The sequence below is a fragment of the Chlorocebus sabaeus genome, chromosome 29 (assembly GCF_047675955.1).
Source record: "Chlorocebus sabaeus isolate Y175 chromosome 29, mChlSab1.0.hap1, whole genome shotgun sequence".
NCBI classification, from domain to species: domain Eukaryota; kingdom Metazoa; phylum Chordata; class Mammalia; order Primates; family Cercopithecidae; genus Chlorocebus; species Chlorocebus sabaeus.
Window position 1 is genome coordinate 4,617,449 of NC_132932.1, and position 24,687 is coordinate 4,642,135.

Below are 24,687 nucleotides of genomic sequence, written 5' to 3' on the forward strand. Positions count from 1 at the left end.
AAATTATTGTACCGAGTGAAAGTAGCTAAACAAAAGGAGGACATACTGTGTGGTTCCATTTGTAGAAAATCTAGAAAATGCAAACTAACCTATAGTGACAGGAAGCAGACTGGTGGTCGCCTAGGGATTGGGAGTGGAGGCCCAAGAGAGACAAATTCCAAAGGGTCCCAAGGAAATTCTGGGGTGGCTTAAGTGGGTCCATGACATTCGATGATGTGTTGGTCATGGCAGAATTGGCAGAAGCAGAAACTCAATGGCAGTGGGTTGAGAAATGATGAATAATGAGGAGCCAGTGGGTCATGTGTAACTGTATCCAGAGGCTTCCTGAGGAAGTAAGGAAGGAGACCACCACTACTCCTGCTGCCCTCCTCCCCCAACCTTGCCTAGTTCACAAGTCAGGAGTAAACAGAGAAAGAAACAAAAGTAAGATAAATAGCCAGACAACCTTGGAGCCACCACCCGGCCCTAGGAGTTAAAGTAATAATAACATCAACCCCTGGCCTAAACTGCTTGTGTTATCTGTAAATTCCAGACACTGTATGAAAAAAGCATTGTAAAACTTTCTGTTCTGTTAGCTGATGCATGTAGCCCCCAGTCACGTTTCCCACGCTTGCTCAATTTATCACGACCCTTTCACGTGGACCCCTTAAAATTGTAAGCCTTTAAAAAGGCCAAGTGTTTGACGCAAGTCTGCCGATGCTCCCGACAGAATAAAAAACCTCTTCCTTCTTTAATCCGGTGTCTGAGGAGTTTTGTCTGCGGTTCATCCTGCTACAGAAGGACTAAGAAAGATACAGTGATACTGGTTAGCAACATACTTTATGGAATCTCCTCCCAGGTGCTGTTTGGGATTCCACTTAGCTTAATCCAATGAGCTTGTCCCCTCCGCTCCTTCTCCTGCACTGATTCTGTTCCTGGAGTGGAATTTACCTGCCTTTCCTCCTTGCTAACATCTCCCAACCTTTATTTTCCAGAGCGATTTCTCCCTTTCTCAAACCACACCAGTCCAAGCTAAGCTCTCCCATTTTAGGACTCTAAGGGCATTATTACCTGTATCACATTATATGACATGCTCGATTAAATTCTGCCAAAGTTGAAAAGTACCATAGTGTTAAGTGCGTAGAAACTGGCATCAAACTATCTGAGCTTGATTCCACCTTTGTCATGTAGTGGCTGTGTGACTTTAGTCAAGTAACACAGTCTCTCTGTGCTTCAGTTTCTCCAGCTATAAGCAGATATAACAGTATCTCTTGTTATGAGGATTAAAGGAGTTACTACTATTACAGAGTTTAGAACAGTGTTTGTCACATCCTAAGCCCTAAGAATAGGGATAAAAAATTGTGTTCCTGCTCCAGGAAGTTTCACGCTCATGGTTAAGAGGGATACAAAGATATATGTGGCATTTGCCCTAGACTCAAGGAGCTAGCAATTTCGTGCTGGTCAGATTTAGATTTCATAGCGATTTTCTGTATGCCCTGGTCCAGCGGCCTCTGTACTTGGGCAACTTTGGCATGAAAGGCCAGAAAGTCCACTTATAATTGCCACTTTTTAGAACCTGTTTGCAAGGCGAAAGAATGGTGGCTGCCAGAATTCAAGAGGAGGAAAGGGTGAAGCCCTTTTGGAGAACGCAGATGATGGCCTTTTTGCAAGGTTTTGGAAGATTTTCCTTTCAACGGACTAAAAGCTACTGCCAGTAGCCTCTAGACAGGCCTGGAAAGGCAGGGGAGGCCCTTCAGACCCCGTTTCCCCCGCTGCCCCTAACCCTACGGTGGGCCTGGCCTCAGGCCCCGCCCCGCCCCAGCAGGGTGTCTGACCTAGGCCCTGCCCCTCCCAGCCCAGCGCCCCGCCCAGCTCCCCGCCCCGCTCCCCGCCTCGGCTCCGGCCCCGCCCTATCGCCCCGCCCCTTCCCGGGCTCCGTGTCTTCTGCCCTGCGCTGAGTGTCCGCATCGCCCTCGCGGCAGTCTTGGGCACGCCGCTCGGCGTCGGTGCCTGAGGGAGGCCGCAATGTCGGCCGAGACCCTGGCGGCCGAGGCCGTGGCGTCGCGCCTGGAGCGGCAGGAGGAGGACATCCGCTGGCTGTGGGCGGAGGTCCAGCGCCTGCGGGACGAGCAGCTGAATGCGCCCTACAGCTGCCAGGTGGAGGGGCCGTGCCTCACGCGGGAGGTGGCGCAGCTCCGGGCCGAGAACCGCGACCTGCGCCACCGCCTGTGCCGCCTCCGGCTGTGCCTCGCGGAGGAGCTGAGCCGCCAGGCCACGGCCACGCTGGAGAGCGCGGAGCTGGCGGGGGCGCAGGAGGCTGGCGCACAGGTAACTGGGCGGTGGGGACTCAGGGGAGGACGCGGGCGGGGCGGGCCGGGCCGAGATGGTGCGCGCCGAGCGGTTTTCAACTCTGGGGACAGGTGCGGGGGCGCCCGGGGGGAGAGCCAGCCCAGTGCCCTGCGGGGAGCCCGCCCTGTCCTGCTGCGTGCTGCCGTGTGGTGGTCTGGGGAGCCACTGGATTTCCAGCGTCGCCAGACTTACCAAACGCTGTTGATTTCTCAATTTGTCCATTAAAGAGCCTGCCACACATCTTTTTCAGGGACAGAAATAGTGTTTTCATTTGTTTGAAAAAATGCTGAAGTGTTTAAAACTCTTTATTCTTTCCTTGGGCAGAAAGACTAAGAGCTGCGTATGTAAACTCTTTCATTCTCTCTGGTTCTTTTTTGTTGTTGCTGTTGGGTTTTTTTTGGACGAGAAGTTTTAGCTTTTTGTGCCCTTGTTTTGGTGGTTTATCTTGAGAGGATAACTGTATATTTAGCATTTTTATTTAATACAGTGTTTTATGATTTTAGAAAGGATAAATTATCTTCTTTTAACATCATAAACTTTCTGAGTCCTGAAGCTTCTCAGGCTGTGAGATGTTTTGCAGTCCTTTTGGAAGGACAGCTGTGGTGAACTAGCAACATCTTCATGAAATAGTGCATTTGAAGTGGCAGGCAGCAACCACACATTTTCCAGCCACATTATTTGTTTAAAGTTCAAGACCAAAAGTTTTCAAAGGCAAAATATATTAAATGTGCTTAGCAACAGTGTGACAGGAAGGACTGAACCCTGGAGACTGACTTGCCCACTGAGAGTTGTAGGTAGTGGTCAGGAGAGCCCAGCTGTGAGCCTCTAAACACGGGGCACTTGCAACCTGCTGGCATGACTCTCTTAAGATATGTTGCTTTTTTTTGCCATTGATGTGAGTCATTTATAATTTATCTTTCAGCGTACTTCTAGTCAAAGCCAAGACGAGGACATGAAAAACAAGAAAATGAAGGAAAGTGAGCCTGACAGTGAGGTAGTTGTTGCTATGGAAACAATATAAAATATTACCTGTCATTTTAAATATATGTATATAGTTAATCATCTAGGATTTCTAATTTTAAAATTACTGATTAAATTATTATTTGGGTCACATTAGTGCATTTAAAATTTTTCAAACTGTAAATATGAGACATCTTGAGAAATGAGCTGCCCGTGTTTAATAAACATATGTATTTAATCTATTTAAGTTGTGCTAGCAGTTTGTTTGTTTGTTTTTGGTTTTTTTTAGACGGAAGTTTGCTTTTGTTGCCCAGTCTAGGGTGCAACGGCATGATCTTGGTCACTGCAACCTCCACCTCCTGGGTTCAAGCGATTCTTCTGCCTCAGCCTCCTGAGTAGCTGGGACTACAGGTGCATGCCACCAAGCCCGGCTAATTTTGTTTATTTATTTTATTTTTTTAGTAGAGATGGGGTTTCACTGTGTTAGCCAGGAGGATCTCCATCTCCTGACCTCGTGATCTGCCTGCCTCGGCCTCCCAAAGTGCTGGGATTACAGGCGTGAGCCACCGCGCCCGGCCTTTTTATTTTTTTGTATTCAGGAAATTAGCTACTTTGCTTTTGTATATAAAGCATTAAAACAACCAGTAAGTATTTATCTAGCATCAACATTTGGTAGGAGTGAAGGAGGAATATCTGGGCCCAGATAAATTAGTCTGGTTGAGGAATTCAGGCAGACTCAGGACAAACAACTGGAGAACAGAGTACAGTGGTGTGCAAGTAAGGGCTGTAATGTGTGACTGTGTACCCATTCTGTAAACAGTAGAAAAGGGAGGTGCCGTGGGGCTGGGCATAGTGGCTCATGCCTGTAATCCCAGCACTTTGGGAGTCCAAGGCGGGCAGATCACAAAGTCAAGAGATCAAGACCATCCCGGTCAACATGGTGAAACCCCGTCCCTACTACAAATACAAAAAATTAGCTGGGCGTGGTGTCGGGCGCCTGTAGTCCCAGCTACTCTCAGGAGGCTGAGGCAGGAGAATCGTTTGAACCCGGGAGGAGTAGGTTGCAGTGAGCTGAGATTGTGCGACTGCACTCCAGCCTGGTGACAGAGCGAGACTTCGTCTCAAAAAAAAAAAAAAAAAAAAGAGGGAGGTGCCGATGGGTAAAATAGGTGGAGGAGGCGGGCTTTGAGGTGGACCTTTAGAGCTAAGGAGAAATTAGATAGGCAGAGAGAGGAGCTTTTTGGAGGTGGGAAGTACACATGCTCTTAGCCTTACAGTGGGGTTATATCCCAATAAAACCAATGTGAGTTTAAAATGTATTTAATACACCTAAGCTAGTGATCATCATAGCTTAGCCTAACGTACATTAAAAGTGCTCAGAACACTTACATTATCTTACAGTTGGGCAAAATCCTCTAACACAAAGCCTATTTTATTATGAAGTGTTGAATATCTCGTGTAATTTACTGAATACTGTGGTGAGTGAAAAACAGAATGGTTGTATGGAATACTCAAAGTACAGTTTCTACTGAATGCATATCACTTTCACAACATCATTAAACTTCAAAAATTGTGGCTGGGTATGGTGACTCACGCCTGTAATCCCAGCACTTTGGGAGGCCAAAAATCATTTTAGGCCAGGAGTTTGAGACCAGCCTGGCCAACATGGCGAAACCCCATGTCTACTACAAATACAAAAATTAGTCTGGCAGGGTGGCACGTGCCTATAATCCCAGCTACTCGGGAGGCTGAGGCAGGAAAATCTCTTGAACCTGGGAGGCAGAGGCTGCAGTGAGCTAAGTTCGGGCCCCTGCACTCCAGCCTGGATGACAAAGCAAGACTGTCTCAAAACAACAACAACAACAAACCAAAAAGCAACAACAACAAAAAAAATTGTAATTCAAACCGTGGTACATTGGGAGCATCTGTAGAGCTGAGAAGACAGTGAGGGGGTGAAGCTGATTCAGAGCTGAGCAGCTAGAAAACAGTAGGCTGTATATATTAATCTCATTATAATTTCAGGTGAAACAACCAATTTTCATAAAAGAAAGATTGAAGCTTTTTGAAATACTGAAGAAAGACCATCAGCTCTTACTTTCCATTTATGGAAAAAAAGGGGATACAAGCAATATCATCACAGTGAGAGTGGCTGATGGGCAAACAGTGCAAGGGGAAGTCTGGAAAACAACGCCTTACCAAGTGGCTGCTGAAATTAGGTAAACCATAGTGTGGAAAAGATATTCAATATTAAGTAATTATGCTGGAGCCTGGTGAAAATGTTTTCTTAGGGACCTCTAATATATTACTCTATTCTCACGCTGCTAAAAGGACATATCCAAGACTGGGTTATTTATAAAGGAAGAAGGTTTAATTGACTCACAGATCCACAGGGCTGGGGAGGCTTCAGGAAACTTACAATCATGGCAGAAGGGGAAGCAAGCATGTCCTTCTTCACATGGTGGCAGCAAGGAGAAGTGCAGAGCAAAGTGGGGGGAAAACCCCTTATAAAACCATCACATCTCATGAGAACGCAGTCACCACCAAAGAACAGCATGGAGCCCCTATGATTAAATTACCTCCCACTGGGTCCCTTCCACAAAACGTGGGGATTATGGAAACTACAGTTCAAGATGAGGTTTGGATGGGCACACAGCCAAACCATATCAGCTAATTTTTTTTTCTTATTCAGTTGCATAAATTAAATGTATTTAATTTTTTTCCTCTGGCTTCTGCAAGGGTCATGTAAATAAGTAGTTGAATATCAGAACACAATCATTTCCTGTTCTCATAAAAATATATAGGAGAGAAAAAAATCTGTCTTGACAGGCCATTTTACACTGACTTTATTCATCAATCAAGTAATTTCCATGAGTTTTTACAGGTCTTTTAATTATAGATTGAAGATATATGTGTTAGAGCTATTATCAGTCTTGGAAAAGTGCATTGACCTTTCTAGGAATTAGATACATTAGTGAAGTTGTATTGTTTTGACTAATGCTGATTCCTAGCATTAGAAGCTATTATATAAATACAATTATATAGCTTCTATACAATTGTATTTAATGCCATGTAAATAAATGTTTATCATTTACAAAACAAACTGTTTCAACAATTGAAATTCTCAGATTTTCTTTGAAAACTATGGCTAAGATTATGTTTCTGATTCATCCTGTTATATTGTTAAATGCTCTCTCAACCTGTTTTCATGTTTTCCAAGAGGAATGATGTGCTAGGAGAAAACAGGTTGTGAAGCAAGAATAAGTTTGTTTTCTCATGGAGAGTCAGATTACATGTTAAATGTGTTGGGTCAGTATTTCTCAAAGTGTAGTCCCCAGACCAGCAGCAAAGGCATTACCTGGAAACTTGTTAGACAAGCAAATTTGGGGGTCCCACCTCAAACACCCTGAACTGATCAGCTATCTGTCTTTGTATGAGCCCTCCAGGGGCTTCTGATGCAAACTAACCGTCTAGAAGTGACTAGTCCAGCCTAGTGAACATTTCTGACCCATGCAGTTATTTATGGACCCAGCTTCCTTCCATCTTGTTGATCTGCTGTCCCCTAGGTAGAATTTGTTTGTGTCTAGCGGTGGAAGCTGGGTCCTTGCATGGGCCTACCTGCAGTCAGGAGGAAGAGAAGCTGTAGAACAATGATGCTTTGAGGCCAAGACCCCACAGGAGCTGGCTTCAATTTTCACTCACATCCTGTTAGCTCTCATTTAGTCACATGGCCATGCCTAGCTGTAAGAGAGAATGGGAATATAGCTCCATTGGCCACCCAGACACATGTCCAGCTAAAGCATTCATACCATGAAAGAGAGGAATGGTTTATGAAACAACAGGGAGTCTGCCATAGTCTGCCCCTCTGATATCCAGATATCTCTAGGTACCCTTCTTTCAACATCTGACACGCTCACTCCCCAAGTGAGACAACTCTTTTGTTCCATGGCTCAAAGCCTGGGATTTCTGAGTGATGTACAGAACACCCCCACATCAGGCTGACCACTTGCATTCTAGTAACAAATGAACTAACAGACAAGTCTGCTCACACCACATGTGTATGCAGTACACAGAAGACAATCACAAAGTGTGTGCTTGGAAAAAAGAAAGAGGAGAAATATAGCAGGGAGTGGTATAGAGAAGTCATCAGATTCTGCTGGAAGCCATTGTGAGGCCCCACAGCCTGGCAGCGGTTAGTGCTTGTGTCAGCCCAACTATTCATCCTTTGTTCTCTGGAAGCAGCTGTCTTGTCCATGATCCCCCATGGGCCCTGATTTTTCACTTTGGGAAGTTCAGAGTTGTCCATTACCCTCATTTGTCACATCTGAAGTGCACGACAGTTTGTCCTCTTGGGGTCTGTGCAGTTTGCACAGCTCAGTTCTGTGGTGCACACTTGGGGCCTGAGGGTTCCTTTAAGGATCACATAGTTACAGATGTTTGTGAGCTGGGCTTATAATTTGTTTGACAATATAATTTCCATCATCAGTTAGCCATAGTAGGCTTCTGATCTGTTTGTAGCTAATCCGTTCCACATGAAAGTTGTCTCACTTAAAGAATCTTCTAGATAGACTTCTCACCCTATTGTTTCATGGCTTTTTAATTTGGCTCACTCCTGTTTCCTCGTTTAATGGACTGAGAGCATATGAAGCAAAAGACTTGTGGGAGGGAGGCAGTCTTGCTCTCTAATCCTTGCAGTTCCACTGGCCTCTGTTGTCTGGATTTATGTGTGGCCTTTGAGAAGGGCTCTCAATGCCTGTCCCTCCTGCTGTTTGGGAAGGAAGATTGTCTTTCCAATCTTGCATAGCTCCATGTTTCTGAACTTTTAGTCAGTTGAATTATGGGACACAGGCAGAGGGAGCCTCCCCATCCCTTCCGTCTCTGCTAGCAAACTAGATTATTTTCATCTGAGATAACGCATTCTTGTTGCTTCTTGCTGAAAGCAACAAGAGTTACCCAGGGTATACCAACACTGTCCCCTCCCCCCCGTGCCCCGCCCCTTTTTCCATCTTGGCTCACCACAACCTCCGCTCTCTGGTTTCAAGGGATTCTCCTGCCTCAGCCTCCCAAGTAGCTGAGATTACAGGCATGCGCCACCACACCCAGCTAATTTTGTATTTTTAGTAGCGAAGGGGTTTCTCCATGTTGGTCAGGCTGGTCTCGAACTCCCAGCCTCAGGTGATCTGCCCACCTCGGCCTCCCAGAGTGCTGGGATTACAGGTGTGAGCCACTGCACCCGGCCTTACTCTCCCCTTTTATATCTGCTTTCTTGTGTGCTACAAGCACTGTGACACATGGTTTGCCTGCAAGTTTTATCAAATATTTTGTTATACTATCACAAAGGTTACTGGCTCTCCATATGTTAGAGTCTGTTTCCTTGTTACTCACTGCCAGTCTGCTAAGCCAGTGCCACATGTTTTGGATTTTTACTTCCAGGTCATTATTTTTGTATTACTTAAGATATATACTAAGCTGCTACAACAAAGACATCACAAAAAACTCAGTCACTTGAATATGGTCAAAGTCTGTTTTTCATATAGCAGTGTAGACGTGGGTGGCCAGGTTGGGTGACATATCTCCATACAGTCATTTGGGGACCCAAATTTCTCCCATCTTGCTGATCTGTCTGGTACAACGTTGCCCTTGTCTACATGGTCCAGAAAGAACAGCACATGGGTTCCCATCTACAGAAGGTGGAGAGAGGATAGAGAAGTGCCCTCCACTGTTTTAATGATGAGACACAAAAGTGGTACACATGACTTCTCCTTCTGTCCATTGGCTCCAAATCTGGCCACATCTAGCTGCAAGGAAGGCTGGAAAACTCCGTCTGTAGAAGAAGGGCAGAATGGCTTTGCGGAACATGTAGCCATCTGTGACAGTCAGTAAAAATGAAAAGAAAGTTCTATTTGATTAATAATATCTAACATTTATTAAGTTACTGTTATCATATGTACACATTACGTAATCCTGAGTATAAGTGAATGAGGAATGTCCTGTAATCCCCATTTTGTAGATAAGAACACTGAGGCCTAAAAAGCTGAGTAAATTGTCCAATATTTAAACCCAGTTTGGCCTTTCACCTGTGTGCTCCTAACCACAATGCTATACTGCTGCTCAAGTTAATCACAGAAATGTAAATTAAAAGATTACATTGTAGGCTGGGCACGGTGGCTCACACCTGTAACCCCACCATTTTGAGGGGTGAAAGTGGGCAGATCACTTGGGTCAGGAATTTGAGATCAACCTGGCCAACAGGGTGAAACCCTGTCTCTACTACAAATACAAAAAGTAGCCAGACATGGTGGCATGTGCCTGTAATCCCAACTACTCAGGAGGTCGAGTCAGGAGAATCACTTGAACCCGGAAGGCAGAGGTTGCAGTGACCTGACATTGCGCCATTGCTCTCCAGCCTGGGCAACAGAGTGAGACCCTGTCTCAAAAAAAAAAAAAAAAAAGAAAAAAATTGAAGAGTTGATATAATATAATAGTACCTAACATTATGAGAACTCAGAGACAAGATACTCTTGTAACTCTGCTAGTAGGAAAATTTTGCAATATATTCTGACAGAAGTCACGGAAGATGCATTTCCCTTGACTAGCAGTTTAACCTCCAGAATTTTTCCTGAGAAAATAATTGAGTAAGATATATGTTCAAGAATGTTCATTGCAGCATTGTTTTTCATTACTACTCATCCCCCAAAATACTCATAAAAATAATTAAAATGCCTAGCAAATATTGGTTCCTCTGTGACTATTAAATATCATGTTTTAGAAGTCTATCTCCTGTTAGGGAAAATGCTGTGATTTATTGTTAAGTTTAAGAAGTAGGTTATAAAATAACATAATTATGATACTATTAAATATTTTTTATTCCTATATATTAAATAATGTGGAAAGATATAAACAAAACATCAATGGTAATTTCTTGGTGGTGGAATTATAGGTGACTCTGTGTGTGTGTGTTTTTCTGTGCTTTCCAGGTTTCCTTTCTTAACTTGTAATTTTGTCAACAATTTTCAAACAATAAATTTATTTAAAAGATACACAAAAAAAGAGAAAGAGATCAACACCTCACTAGAAGGCCATCCTGGCCAATGTGGTGAAACCCCATCTCTACTAAAAATACAAAAGTTAGCTGAGCGTGGTGGCGTGTGCCTATAGTCCCAGCTACCGGAAGGCTGAGGCAGGAGAATTGCTTGAACCCAGGAGGCAGGGGTTGCAGTGAGCTGAGATCGCCCACTGCACTCCAGCCTGGCGACAAAGTGAGACTCCATCTCAAAAAAAAAAGAAAAGACGCGAAGGAATCGGATAGTTCATAAAAGTAAAAATAGCTTGTAAGGATGAACCAAAATTAATAATTAAATTAAAACAACAATTTTCAATGTCACATAGACAAAGATTTTTAAAAACTGGGGTACATGGAAGTGATGCTGTTCGAATGACATCAGAAATCTTTCAAAGGTACATCACCTTTGATCTAGTCATTCCAATTCTGTGGACGTATTCCCAGAAAACAGTCACAGAAGTCGCAAGATGCCTGTGTACAGATGTCTGTGTGGTATACTCTATGAGAGCAAAACTTAGGCGACCTCAGTGTGCAGCAGTGGAGGCTTCATTAATAAATACAATACTTCCAGACTGGGAAGTATTTGGAAGGTTATCTGAGGCATGATAGAGAAAACGCAAGCTATACAATTATGTTGGCAACTGCTTTTAAAGACGGCACATATGTGTGGGTGGGTGGGTGGAGGTAGAAAAACCACTGGATGGAAATGTACCAAAATGTTGTAAGTAGTGATTTATGATATTTATGTGTGATTTTTATTTTATCCTATGTGCTTTCTCAGTTTTCCAAGTTTTTTTAAAACAGTGCATGTGTATTACTTTTCTACATAAAATAAATATTACAAAACACTAAGTATCTGTCTTATTAGTTTACGTTTGTACTTTCTATACACTTCAAAAAAAAAAAAAAAACCCTAGAAATTCTTTTAATCTTTTAAGGAATCATTGTAACAAGGATAAGGTTAACTCCCAAGTGGCTTTTCTCTTCCTAGTCAGGAACTGGCTGAAAGCACAGTAATAGCCAAAGTAAATGGTGAATTGTGGGACCTGGACCGCCCGTTGGAAGGGGACTCTTCTCTAGAGCTGCTTACATTTGATAATGAGGAAGCTCAAGCTGTGAGTATTTAAAATCCAGACAGCCAAACTTTGGGTAGTTATGTTGTAAACTACATTCTATAAGAAGCCACATATTGAAGTCACGAATGTTGAGTTTTTTGGGAGTTTCTAAGATTTAAAATTTGAATATTGATGTTTAATAAATATCTGTGGCATGAATGTATACAAATACATGTCCATTTTTAAAGTAGCCCATAATTTCTTTCTTTCTTTTTTTTTTTTTTTTTTTGAGATGGGATCTTACTCTGTCACCCAGACTGGAGTACAGTGGTGCAATCATGGCTCACTGCAGCCTCAACCTCCCCTGGCTCAAGTGATCCTCCCACCTCAGCCTCCCGGCTACCTGTGACTACAGGCACGCACCTACACACCCAGCTAATTTTTCATATTTTTTGTAGAGACAGATTTTGCCATGTTGCCCAGGCTGTTCTCAAACTCCTGAGCTCAAGCAGTATGCCTGTCTCAGCCTCCCATAGTGCTAGGATTACAGGTGTGAGCCACTGTGCCCAGCCTTATCATTTCTTACAATAATCATTTCCTTAAGTTAGAATGCTTTGGTTATTAAATCAATGTGTTTGAAATGAATTGTTAATAGACTGTTAAAAAATGGGTCTACTTTATAATTTAATTTGTATCGAAGAATTTGAAGAAGTTATAAGACTCAAATATACTTTAAATACTTAATATAATTTTCTATAAAATAAATACCACATTGTTCACATATGCATGTAATATGTGATTTCTGATATACATTGCCGCCTGAACGTTGCAGTCGCCCTTCAAGCTGTCCATTATCTTCATAAAACCTAACTTATGATTAGCTTAGGTTACAGTAATTGCAAAGCTTATGCTAAATTTCTTTAAACTATAAGAACCATGTTTTAATTTCTGTTTAAAATATGCAAAGTATAACAAATATCTAAACGGTATGCTATTAATAAAACCATGTTTAAAAGTGATTTTCAGAAAGTTCAGTACTGTAAACTGAATTCACAACTCTCCAGCCATAGGTAGCCATGCCTCAGTTTTTATGCACTACTGCCTGTGTGATATCTGCACGTAGATATTTTACAAGAATCTTCAGTACATTCACCATGAAATTTTCTATTTTAACCCCAAAATTTATTTCTTTCCTATTTGCCTAAGTCAATGCATTATTCCACCACATACCCAATTGCTCAACCCAGAACCTTGGAGGTTTTGTGTGATTCCTCCCCGTCCCTCAACTCCATCTCCAGTAGATTTTACTTCCTAGCATATCTAGAATCTGTCCACTTCTCTCCCTCTCCATTGCCACTGCCTGAGAATCTGCACTCACCTTGTTATAGACCCACGCAAGAAACTACCTACTTGCTGTTTTGTCCCCTGAAATTCATTCCCATTGAGCTATCAAATGATGTGTGTAAATGTAAATTTAATCATTGTGCTTAAAACCCTTTAATGCATCCAATTGCATTTGGAGTAAAATGCAAGCTCCTCCCCAAGGCCTGCATGGTCTCTGACCGTTCCTTACCTCTCTAACCTTTCTCAAGCTATGCTTTGTCCCATCCCTTACGTGTTAGTCACACAGGCCTTCCCGAGTCCCCATGAACATAGGACACTCACTGTTTTTCTTTATTACAAAGCCCTGTTCATCTCCTTTTAAATATAATTATGCACTTCCAGTTTTGTGTATTGCCTGTGTCTTTCCCAATAGGCTGCACCTGTGTGGGGGCTGTGAGTATGTCTGTTTCTTTCACTATTGTAACCCAACACATAACACAGTATTTGGCTCAACAAATATCTAGGTGTGGACAGTGCACCACGCAAGAGATTTGGGCTGATGCTAGCAGTCAGCCTGCCATCCTAGCAGCATCCAAAGGAGAAGTGCCGTGCCCTAAGGACTGACCCTCTGGGTCTTTCTGCAAATCATATCCCAGCCTATTGCTATGGGCTGGGATTGCACATAGTGGTCCATCGTCTAACTCCTTCTGCTCTGATTCATTTTATCAAACAACTCTTTAATTGTAACTTGCTTTCTATTTAATAAAAGGAAAGAAAGTGCTGACAGATGACTTGGTTATCTTACTCTTTTGGTACCTATATCTATTTGGTGACTTTGGTTAGTTTCATTTTATCCATAAACTAAAATGAATTCCTTGGGAACTGGAAACCATATCAACTTTTTGAACTTGGAGGACTGACAACCGGGCTCTGGACTGTGGTTAATGAACTCATGTATACACCTCTCAGGGGTCCCAGGCAGCCAGCAGACATTCCCTGGCAACACTTTTTTCTTCCTGAGCCATCTTTCAAACTTCCACAGTCACATGCTATTCAGCACATGAAGACTGCTGTGGAGATGCAGAATCTTGTTAACTCTAGTGGTGTCAGGAACACTTAGTGCTCTGTGTCCCTCTCAGAGAGGGTGCCCCTGGAGAAAAAGGAAGAGAGCTAGCACCTAGCACTCCTCGGCCTTCCTCCCACTCTGGGCTTCAATCAGATTTGCACACAGCTGCTCTGCTGGATGTTCTGAGAGGTGTTCATCCCTTGTGGCTGATATGCACAGAGGAAATGGGGTTGTAGCTGAGCTCCAGCTACCACTCTCAGCAGAGTGGCTTCACACTGGCACTGAGCACGTAGCTCTGGTGGAATGTCAGGGAGGGCTCAGAAAGCATTCTCTTCTAAGTGGGCATTGAAGATTTTCCTTTCAAGTTGATGTTGCTGCCCTTGGTCTTGCCATTTATCTCCTTGAAATGTTCTACTTGTTTACATCATTTTACTACTAATTTTTCATGACATACTTTTGGCAGCTAATGGCCCCTCTGTCCATGCCATGCAGGTGTACTGGCACTCCAGTGCTCACATTCTTGGGGAGGCCATGGAACTTCATTATGGAGGCCACCTGTGCTACGGTCCGCCCATTGAAAATGGATTTTATTATGACATGTTCATTGAAGACAGGTAACACACTGAATACTGGCTTGTGAATGCATGTGTTTCAATTTTATGGTGTTTTAATGGTTACATACTAGCTTAGTAACTTTATACTGTTGACCCTTACATAATGTGGGATTGGGGCACTGATGCCCATGCAGTTGAAAATCTGAGTAAAACTTGTGATTCCACCTAAACTTAACTAATAGCCTGTTGTTAGCTAGAAACCTTAATGAAAACATAAACAGTTGAGTACCACATACTTTGTATCTTATGTGTATTATATACTGTATTCTTAAAATAAGCTAGAGAAAAGAGATGTTAAGAAAATCATAAGGAAGGGAAAATATATCTACCATTCATTTAGTGGAAGTGGATCGTTATAAAGCTCTTCATCTTCACATTGAGTAGACTGATGAGAAAGTGGAGGGGTTGATCCTGCTGCCTCGGGGTGGCAGAGGCAGAAGAAAATCCACATATAAGTGGACCCATGTAGTTCTAACCTTCGTTGTTCAAGGGTCAACTGTATTGCATAATATGGCATAGATTGGTTGACCAATTTTGAAAATTATTTTTTGTTTAGATGGTCTAAGCCATTTAACTAAAACTTATTTTTAGTCAAATCTAGTTTAGATTCAAGAGGTACTTCTAAAATTGTTTTTTGTTTTGTTTTGTTTTGTTTTGTTTTTGTTTTTGTTTTTTTGTCCCCAGAAGAATATGATATGCTGTTTATCTAATCTTGGACTTGCTAGAGCATGGTATTAATTAAGACCAGAATCGAAAGCTTAATTCCTAGGGAGAGCTTAGTTTAATTTGCTCCATGATAATCAAGGACATCATTAACCTCAGCCAAACGTCTCACATAGTTGAGTGCCAGACAGGGATGCTTCACAGAGGCTTCACATTCCATAGACCTATGCTTGAATCATTAGCAAACAGCCAGCCCCGTCCAACTCCTGCCCTGAATTCCTCAGCTTTTAAGGGTACCTCCAGTTGGCACAACCAAAACCTCTGATCTTTCTACTTCCTCCCTGCTCTTCACCACCACCCCACCATCCAGTTCTGCCAGTGTTATCTCCTAAATAGTTCTCCCACGCCCTTCTCCTTCTCTCACTTCTGCCTTAACTTGGCCTCATGGCGTCTCTGGCCTGGATGACTGTGGTGCATTTTATCTTTACCTTCTCCTGCACACCGCTTAATGACCTCCCCAACCAAGCACCCAACGCTCTGTAGCTGCTACTTAGAGACTTGTCCAGTCTGAATCACTATTCCTCAACAACCATGAACTGTGTTTACCTGTACCACTTCTGATCTCAAAGGTGTGGGGTTTTTTTCCACATCAACAGCCAGTGCTCCAACTCTCTGGACACCCACTAGGTGTCTAATGATTGAACTCAATTCTGACACTGTCTACCCTGAGTTAGTGCAGATCCCCCAGGTCAAGGGCTCAGTCCCACAAACTGCCCCCAATTCAGATGCCAGCTGGAAGTCTGGGTCTTCCATAATTTTGACCTACAGGTTACAAATCGGGAGTTCCCATGACCCCATCCTTGAGTTCAATAATTTGTTAGGCTAGCTCCCAGAACTCAAGAAGGCACTTTACTTACCTTACCAGTTTATTATAATGGATGGTACAAAGGATAGAGATGAACAGCCTGATGGAAGAGGTGCTTATGGTGAGGTATGTGGGAGGGGGTGCAGAGATTCCATGTGTCTCTGGGCACCATGCCCCAAGCACCTGGATGTGTTCAACAACCTGGAAGCTCTGTGAATCTCGTTTAGGGCTTTTTATGGAGGTTTCATTGTAGAGGCACAATTGATTCAATCATTGACCATTGGTGATAACCCAATCTCTAGTCCCTCTCCTCTCCCCGAAGGAGGCAGGTAGGGGTGCTGAAATTCCCAACCCTTTAATCATGCATTGGTCTTTCTGGTGACCAGTTCCCATTCTGAAGCTACCTAGGGGACCTAGCCACCAGTCATCTCATCAGCACACAAAAGACACTCGTATCACTCCAGAGATTTCAGGATCTTAAAAACCCTGTGCCAGAAATCTGGATGAAGACCAAATATATGTTTGTTATTATATCACAGTATCACATCCAGTTCATCTCTTGTTAACATGGCTCCAGTATTCGTTCAACAAGATGTTTTTGCTCCCTGCTATGTGCTCTGTGGTGGGTGCTGGTGATTCGGCAGTGAAGGAACCAGTCTGTCCTCATGGAGCTAACAGTCTGGTTGGGGGAAGACAGCAAATGCACAAGTAACCATCTGCTGCCTGGTGGTGATGAATATAGGAACATCAGCCAGGTGTGGGAGGTGTGTGCCATAACAGGCAGGTGGGCAGGAAGGGGCAGATGGCATTGAAGCAGACCAGAGTAGAGGGAGGGAGCAAGCCCTGAGGACAGGGATACTTTATGACATCTGCAGGGAGAAGGTTCCAGGCCTCTGTGAGACTGTCCTGATGTGGGGATATGTGTGGCTTATTTGAGGAGTGGCAAGGAAGCCAATGTGGCAGGAGGGAGTGAGCACTGACCAGGGGGTGATTCAAAGGAAGTCAGTCCATGCATAGTGGAGGCTCAGTGCTGCTAGGAGCACCGGGACTCTGCAGTCCACACAGATCTCTCCCAGCCTTAGTTCCATAGCCAGTGAGGGCAGGGACATGATGAGCACTCCATCTGGCTCTTGAGCAAAACTAAAGTATGTGAAGGATAAGGAAGACCGCACAGAAGAACCAGTCTCAAAGGAGCTCACAGTCCACCTGGATGTCTCCTAGCAGGGCTTCCTGCTCACCTTGCAGCAGAGGAGAAATGAGGCAGGTCGTGGCACCCGTTGATGCCCTAGTCTCCCTCTTTGAGACGCAAGAGTAGTGACCGTATGAATGTTTGACTTTCTGAAGTCCTAGAACAATAAGACTTACCAGATTCAAGTTAGAAAATGTGTCACTGCTGAGCCTTCAGGACAAAGGAAAGAGGGAATGCATGTCTGGAAGATCGATGTCGGTTCTCTGCTCTTCTTTTTAGAGCAGTGTCCAGCACAGAATTGTCAGCCCTGGAGAATATATGTAAAGCCATCATAAAAGAAAAGCAACCTTTTGAAAGACTAGAAGTCAGCAAGGAAATCCTCCTGGAAATGTTTAAGGTAACTTGGGGAAACTCCTAAACATCTTACTAGGAATATTAAAAATCCATGTAGACTAGCTTGTCCACCTTCCCCCAAATAGTTAGCCATTGCTCACCAAATTGTTCTAATTCTGTTAAGCTACTGTGAGGTTGTTACCAGTTACTTGCTGTGGCATTTCCCTCCTCATCTATTTCCTGAACATTTTAGGGCAGACATAGGTAGGTAAAGGGCCAGGTGAATAATTTTTATATGTGTGTTTATAAATCTGATTAATTCTGAGTATTGTGAATATCTGTCCCCTAAATTCAACAATATTTATAATCCCATGTAAAAGGCTGCCTTTTTCTCTTTTCTTTGGGAGTTTTCTATTAACTTTTTTTTTCAGATTTTAACCTAGAGTAATCTGTATAAAACGGTAACTTTCTCTATATTTTTTTGACCAATGTACTTAAATATATTCCTGATTTTATGTTTTAAAACATATGTACTGGAGAAAACATACATTTTTTGTTTGTTTGTTTGTTTGTTTGTTTGTTTTTTGAGATGGAGTCTCTCTCTGCCTCCCAGGCTGGAGTACAGTGGCACTGTCTCAGCTCACTGCAACCTCCGCCTCCTAGGTTCAAGTGATTCTCCTGTCTCAGTCCCTCAGCTGGGACTACAGGCATGTGCCACCATGCCTGGCTAATTTCTGTATCCTTGTTGTAGAGACGAAGTTTTGCCATGTTGACCAGGCTGGTCTTGAATTCCTGACCTCAAGTGATCTACCCACCTCAGCCTCCCAAAGTGCTGGGATTACAGGCATGAGCCACCGCACCCAACCAAAAACATATATTTTGAAAACACAGTATTATTAGTTTTGTGGGCTTTAATAAAAAATAGAGTTGGTTTTGGTAAAAGGTTGCAGTATTCTTTTGTGTGCAGTAAAATATATAACATATAAAATTTACCATTTAATCATTTTTAAGTATACAGTTCTGTGGTATGAAGTACATTTACAATGTTGTCAGTCATCATCACCATCCATCTCCAAAGCTTTTTATCTTACCAGGCAGAAATTGTGTACCCGTTAAACATTAGCTCCCCCTTCCGCCCCTCCACCCCGGCCCCAGCCCCTGGCCACCACCATTCTACTCTCCATCTCTGAATTTGGTTCCTCTAGGCACTTCATATCAGTGGAATCATGACAATATTTGTCCTTTTGTGACTAACTTGTTTCACTCAGCAAAATGTCCTCAAGATTCATCCATGTTTTATGTTTTTTTATTTTATTTTTTATTTATTTTTCTTTTGGAGGTGGAGTTTTGCTCTTTTTGCCCAGGCTGGAGTGCAATGGCGCGATCTCAGCTCACCGCAACCTCCTCCTTCCGGGTTCAAGCGATTCTCCTGCCTCAGCCTCTCGAGTAGCTGGGATTACAGGCATGCACCACCATGCCTGGCTAATTTTTGTATTTTTAGTAGAGATGGGGTTTCTCCATGTTGCTCAGGCTGGTCTTGAACTCCCAACCTCAGGTGATCCACCCACCTCGGCCTCGCAAACTGCTGGGATTACAGGCGTGAGCCACTGCGCCCGGCCTCATCCATGTTTTAGCACGTGTCAGAATCTCCTTCCTTTATAAGGTTGAATAATATTCCATTGTACGGATAGACCACATTTTGTTTACCCATTCATCCATCTATAGACACTTGGGTTGCTTCTACCTTTTGGCTACTATTGTGAACAATGCTGCTGTGAACATGGGTGTGTAAAGTTCTGTTTGAGTCTCTGCTTTACTTATTTTGGGAATATACTTAGAAGTGGAATTGCTGGATCCTATGGCAATACTGGTTTTAAGTTTTTGAGAACTCACCATACCGTTTGGTGCAGTGGCTGCATCATTTCACAGTCCACCAGTGATGCACAAGGGGTTCAGTTTTCCCACATCCTTGCCAACACTTGTTTTGTTTCATTTTTGTTTTATAGACATCCTAGTGGTTGTGAAGTGGTATCTCATGGGGGTTTTGGTTTTGATTTGCATTTCTCTAATGACGTAATAATGTTGAGCATCTTAATGTGCTTATTGTCCATTTGTGTTTTTTCTTGAAGAAATGTCTTTGGAGAAATGTCTGGTCAGCGCTTTTGCCCATTTTCAATTAGCTTTTTGTATTTGAGTTATAAGAGTTCTTGGATATATTCTGAATATCCATTTCTTAACAGGTATGTGATTTGCAAATATTTAATTCTGTAGGTTGCCTTTTTTGCAGCTACTTTTAAGAACTGAGCACTGTCTTTGTTAAGGAAAATGATTTGATGTGAATATATAGATATGAAACAGTTAAATCATACAGATACAGGTTTTTCTCCCAACAACTACCTCCTTTAAGTAGTTATATAATATAAAGTGCCTTGTATACCCTGATAATAGTGATGCAGGCAGAAAAGAAAGGAAAAGGAAAAAAAAAAAAAAAAAAACCTTAGTTTTATAAATATATCATCATTACTATAAACTTTGCTTTTGTTTTTATACAAATAATATAGCTGTGTCCTTGTCAGAATTTTATTGATTAATGTAGTTAAAATTAGATCTTCTAGAACAGTACTGTCCAATAGAAACATAATGCAATCTACAAGTCTGAGCTACGTGTGTAAACTTAAATTTTATGGCAGCTACATTTTAAAAGTAAAAGTTGCAATTAATTTTAAGAAATGTTTTAACCCAATATATAAAAAGTATCATTTCAATGGTAGCCAGTATAAAGAATGATTAATGAATGATTTTATTCTTTTTACAACATTATACTTCCTAAGTCCAGTGTGCTTTATACTCACTGCATACCTTCTTTCAAATTAGTGGCATTTGAGGCCAGGTGTGGTGGCTCACACCTGTAATCCCAGTACTTTGGGAGGCCAAGCAGGCAGATCGCTTGAGGTCAGGAGTTTGAGACCAGCCTTGCCAACATAGTGAAACCCAGTCTCTACTAAAAATACAAAAATTAGCCAGGCATGGTGGTATGGTACGTCCCTGTAATTCCAGCTACTTAGGAGACTGAGGCAGAATCACTTGAACCAGGGAGACAGACATTGCAGTGAGCCAAGGTGGCACCACTGTACTCTAGCCTTGGTAAGAGAGTGAGACTTATGTCTCAAAAAAAAAAAAAAAAAAAAAAATTAGGGGCATTTGACATGCCCAGTAGCCACGTGGTTTGTGGCCTCCATGCTGCATGGTGTAGCTCAAGGCTGTGAGCTGTTTGTATCCCTCGTGTCTCAGCACCTAGAACATCAGTAGCTGCTCTTTCAGTGTTTCTTGAGAAAAAGTAGAGTTGTTTTCTTCATTTAAACATTATGTGTAATAATGTGTAAATATATTTTTCTTTGTAGTACAATAAATTTAAATGCCGCATTCTGAATGAGAAGGTTGACACTGCAACTACCACAGTGTACAGGTTTGTGTCCATACATGTTAAACGCTGCTCAGTGGTAAACTTGAAGGTGTTAGCAGTAGAGGCAGAGTTTGTTTTCTGGTTGGAGATCTATTTTTCAAGTTGTGTAGTTGATACTCTACTTTAGTTACAATCTTCAAAATGTTTTCACTAAAGAGAAATGATTATTTTCCCCTTTTTAATAATCAGGACAGTACTGAGACCCATATTTTGTTTTCTGGGTATCAGCTATAACAGGATTTTTCTCCATGTGAGTGATACTGTTGGGAAAGGAGTTTCTATTCTGTCCTTCCATGTTCTTATTAATGTGGCAGTGGGGGCCATTACAGTCCATCTCCTCGGCAGTGATTCTCTGCCTCATACTTACTGTCCAGAGTGCAAGTGTAGAAGAGTCTGCCCCGTTATCCAGAGTCCAAGTGTACAATCTTTATGCGTTAGCAGGATACTCATGATGAGACAAAAAGAAAATACTGGGAAACAAAGACAGGATCAAATGTAAGAGGAGGGAAGTGAAATTAATACCAGAATCACTTAGTTCTGTTTGTTTAACCTCAGGTTCCTGAGCACCTTTTTATTTATCCATGTTTATACACCTTATACATAATTGCTGTTGTGTGTTCCATCCATCTGGGTGCTGCTAGGACCATCACAGTACCAGCTTAGAAGACCTGGTATTTATTTAATTACAACCACAGATATTCTCCCTTGTGGTACTTATTTTTCACAGTCAAAGACTTATGGTTCTCTGGTTTAATTGTACTGTAAGTAAAAATCATATCCCCTTTGTGCAAAGCTATGCACAGTGCATTTCTTAAAATTTAAAAATAAATGAAAATGTAGAAAACAGGCTCAGTTTTAAATTTCTGGCTTCTAATACTTGAGCTCTTGGGTTTTAGAACCTTACTTAGGTCAACGTTGACACTTTTTGTAGCTTTTCAATTTGAATGGCTTGTATTTAATTTTTGGGAAAAAAAGTAAAGCTTTTCTTTAGTGGATTTCTTTTTTTTTTTTTTTTTTTTTTTTTTTTTTTTTTTAATTTTTTGAGATGGAATCTTGTACTGTCGCCCAGGCTGGAGTGCAATGGTAGGACCTCAGTTCACCACAACCTCCGCCTCTCAGGTTCAAGCAACTGTCCTGCCTCAGGCTCCCAAGTAGCTGGGATTACAGGCACCCACCACCACACCCAGCTAACTTTTTATATTTTTTAGTAGAGACAGGGTTTCACTCTGTTGGCAAGGCTGGTCTCGAATGCCTGACCTCGTGATCCACCCGCCTTGGCCTCCGAAAGTACTGGGATTACAAGTGTGAGCCACCACACTGGCCCTGTGGCTTTCTATTTAAAGGTTAGATTACTGAAGCCTTTCATGCTAATTTGGCATTCCTTCCTTTCATCTGAGTGTTGCTTACCAGCTCTCTCCCTAGAGAACAATACACAAAGACTGGCCATTGAAAGAGATGACATTTTTGTGTTTGTCAGTCTGTAAGCCAGTCCCTTTTTGTATTCATTGTAATTTAAGTTTTTAATCAGAGAATTGCATAGTTTCTTTCAGAAGATGTTCTGTGGTTTTGGAATCTAGTGGGCAGAGTGGACTCTGAGGCTAGATGAATCGCCTCTCTCCTTCACCCTAAATTAAAAATTTAATTTTTAATTATATGTGGCCTTGCCACATATAAATAAGTGAAGCTCTACCTAAAACATAGGATGTTATGGCTTATAATGAATAGTCCAAAAAACTATAATTGTGCCTGAGCATGTCCTAAATATTTCATTATAGGTGCGGTCCATTAATTGACCTTTGCAAAGGTCCACATGTAAGACACACTGGAAAAATTAAAACCATCAAAATTTTTAAGGTAAGGATTGATTTTTTTTTTTAATATAGTAAGCTTAAGGTGCACTAGCTATTAAGGGATTTCACTCATATCCTTTGTAGTCTGAACATCATGATATTTTAAAATATTTCATTCTTATTTGACTAAAACTAATAAAATCATTTAGAACCTTGATAATTAGAGCACTATAGGTATTTTTTATCATTTTACCTTATTGTAAATGTTATAACATTTCTTTTCCATATGATATTTTTTATTATTATTTTTCTGAGACAGAGTCTTGCTCTGTTGCCCAGGCTGGAGTGCAGTGGTGTAATCTTGGCTCACTGCAATCTCCGCCTCCTGGGTTCAAGCGATTCACCTGCCCCAGCCTCCTGAGTAGCTGGGATTACAGGCGTGCACCACCACACCTGGCTAATTTTTGTATTTTTAGTCAAGATGGAGTTTTACCACATTGGTCAGGCTGGTCTCGAACTCCTGACCTCAGGTGATCCACCTGTCTCGACCTCTCAAAGTACTGGGATTATAGGCATGAGCCACTGCACCTGGCTTTTTTCCTAGCTATATTAAAATATTGTTCTGTATACTATGGTTTTCTCGAATAGCCCTGATGAATATTTGTCTGCATGTGAAAGTAATGTACTACAGGATAAAGAAAACAGCAGAAGGGGATATGATGGTGTAATGGAGAAAACATCGCTCTGGGAATTAGGAGGCATGGGACTGACTTGGCAGTCCCAGCCTTTCTTGGCTTTGATTTTCTTACAGGTAAAATGGGGCTGGCTAATGGCACTGTTCTTAATCATTGACTGTAGGTCAGCAAGACTGACCTTTACTTCCCTATACCTACTGTCTATTCTGCCCCGTCCTTGGTGATTATGATTCCTGCTTAGCCTTCCCTCCTTTCCGTGCACTGTCACTGTCATTCCTAGAATCCATAGCAGACTCTACATAATTTGCTGGTTAATGGTATAATTTAGGCTGGGAAAGTTTAGTTAGAATCCATTTTAAGATTGTTCCCAGCGCTATAAAAAGTCTTCTTTAAGCTTTGTTGATTTTGTTTGTTTGTTTGTTTGTTTGATTTTGAGACAAGGTCTTGCTTTGTCACCCAGGCTGGAGTGCAGTGGCACAAACACTGCTCACTGCAGCCTCAGCCTCCTGGGCTCAAGCAGTCCTCCTGCCTCAATCCCCCAAGTAGCTGGGATTACAGGCATGTGCCATCATGCCTGGCAAATTTTTGTATTTTCTGTACAGATGGGGTTTAGCCATGTTGTCCAGGCTAGTCTCAAACTTCTGAGCTCAAATGATCTGACCACCTTGGCCTCCCAAAACTGCTGAGATTATAGGCATGAGCCATGGCTCAGGGCTGTTTTGTTGGTGTTATAGTGGAAAATTGCGTTCATATTTAAGAGCAGTTTTACTTACAACCAAATGTTTGATATATTTACCAAAATCCTGTTTGATATTTAGAATTCCTCAACATACTGGGAGGGCAATCCCGAAATGGAAACATTGCAGAGGATCTATGGAATATCCTTTCCTGATAACAAGATGATGAGGAACTGGGAAAAGTTCCAAGAGGAAGCGAAGAACCGAGATCACAGGAAGATTGGGAAGGTAGGCCCCACATCTTATATCACTAGAGAGATGTAATCATAAGCCCACATAGGAATGTTTCTGTCTCACAAAACTAAGTTGCTTTAATAATAAGATTTCTTCTTCTTCTCTCCTGTTTTGCTGGTACTCATAGTCTGCTGCTGAGTTCTTCCATTTTGATACCCCAGATGTCTTCTAGCCTCTTTCCTTCCTATATCTTTTATTAATTTTTGAAAATTGTACCCTTCTCTTATTTTTGTCATGATATAAAAATGAAGTTGTTTTTAGTGAAACCCCACCTCTACTAAAAATACAAAAAAATTAGCCGGGCGTGGCAGC

At 42.1% G+C, this 24,687-nt stretch overlaps 1 protein-coding gene across 3 annotated transcripts in view; it reads left to right on the forward strand.

Moving 5' to 3' along the window:
• The first annotated feature begins 1,903 nt into the window (after positions 1 to 1,903).
• TARS3 (threonyl-tRNA synthetase 3) overlaps positions 1,904 to 24,687 on the forward strand; it is an 80,907-nt gene continuing 58,123 nt past the window's right edge. The window contains exons 1-9 of one of the 3 annotated variants that reach the window (XM_007990599.3): positions 1,904 to 2,307; positions 3,251 to 3,325; positions 5,311 to 5,504; positions 11,340 to 11,463; positions 14,285 to 14,406; positions 17,403 to 17,520; positions 20,858 to 20,922; positions 22,695 to 22,773; positions 24,223 to 24,369. In XM_007990599.3, coding sequence (XP_007988790.1) covers positions 2,005 to 2,307; positions 3,251 to 3,325; positions 5,311 to 5,504; positions 11,340 to 11,463; positions 14,285 to 14,406; positions 17,403 to 17,520; positions 20,858 to 20,922; positions 22,695 to 22,773; positions 24,223 to 24,369 — 1,227 coding nt within the window. In that variant the 5' untranslated portion in view covers positions 1,904 to 2,004. The remainder of the gene's footprint in view (positions 2,308 to 3,250; positions 3,326 to 5,310; positions 5,505 to 11,339; positions 11,464 to 14,284; positions 14,407 to 17,402; positions 17,521 to 20,857; positions 20,923 to 22,694; positions 22,774 to 24,222; positions 24,370 to 24,687) is intronic. The other 2 variants (XM_007990600.3, XM_073012962.1) reach the window with 2 other exon arrangements.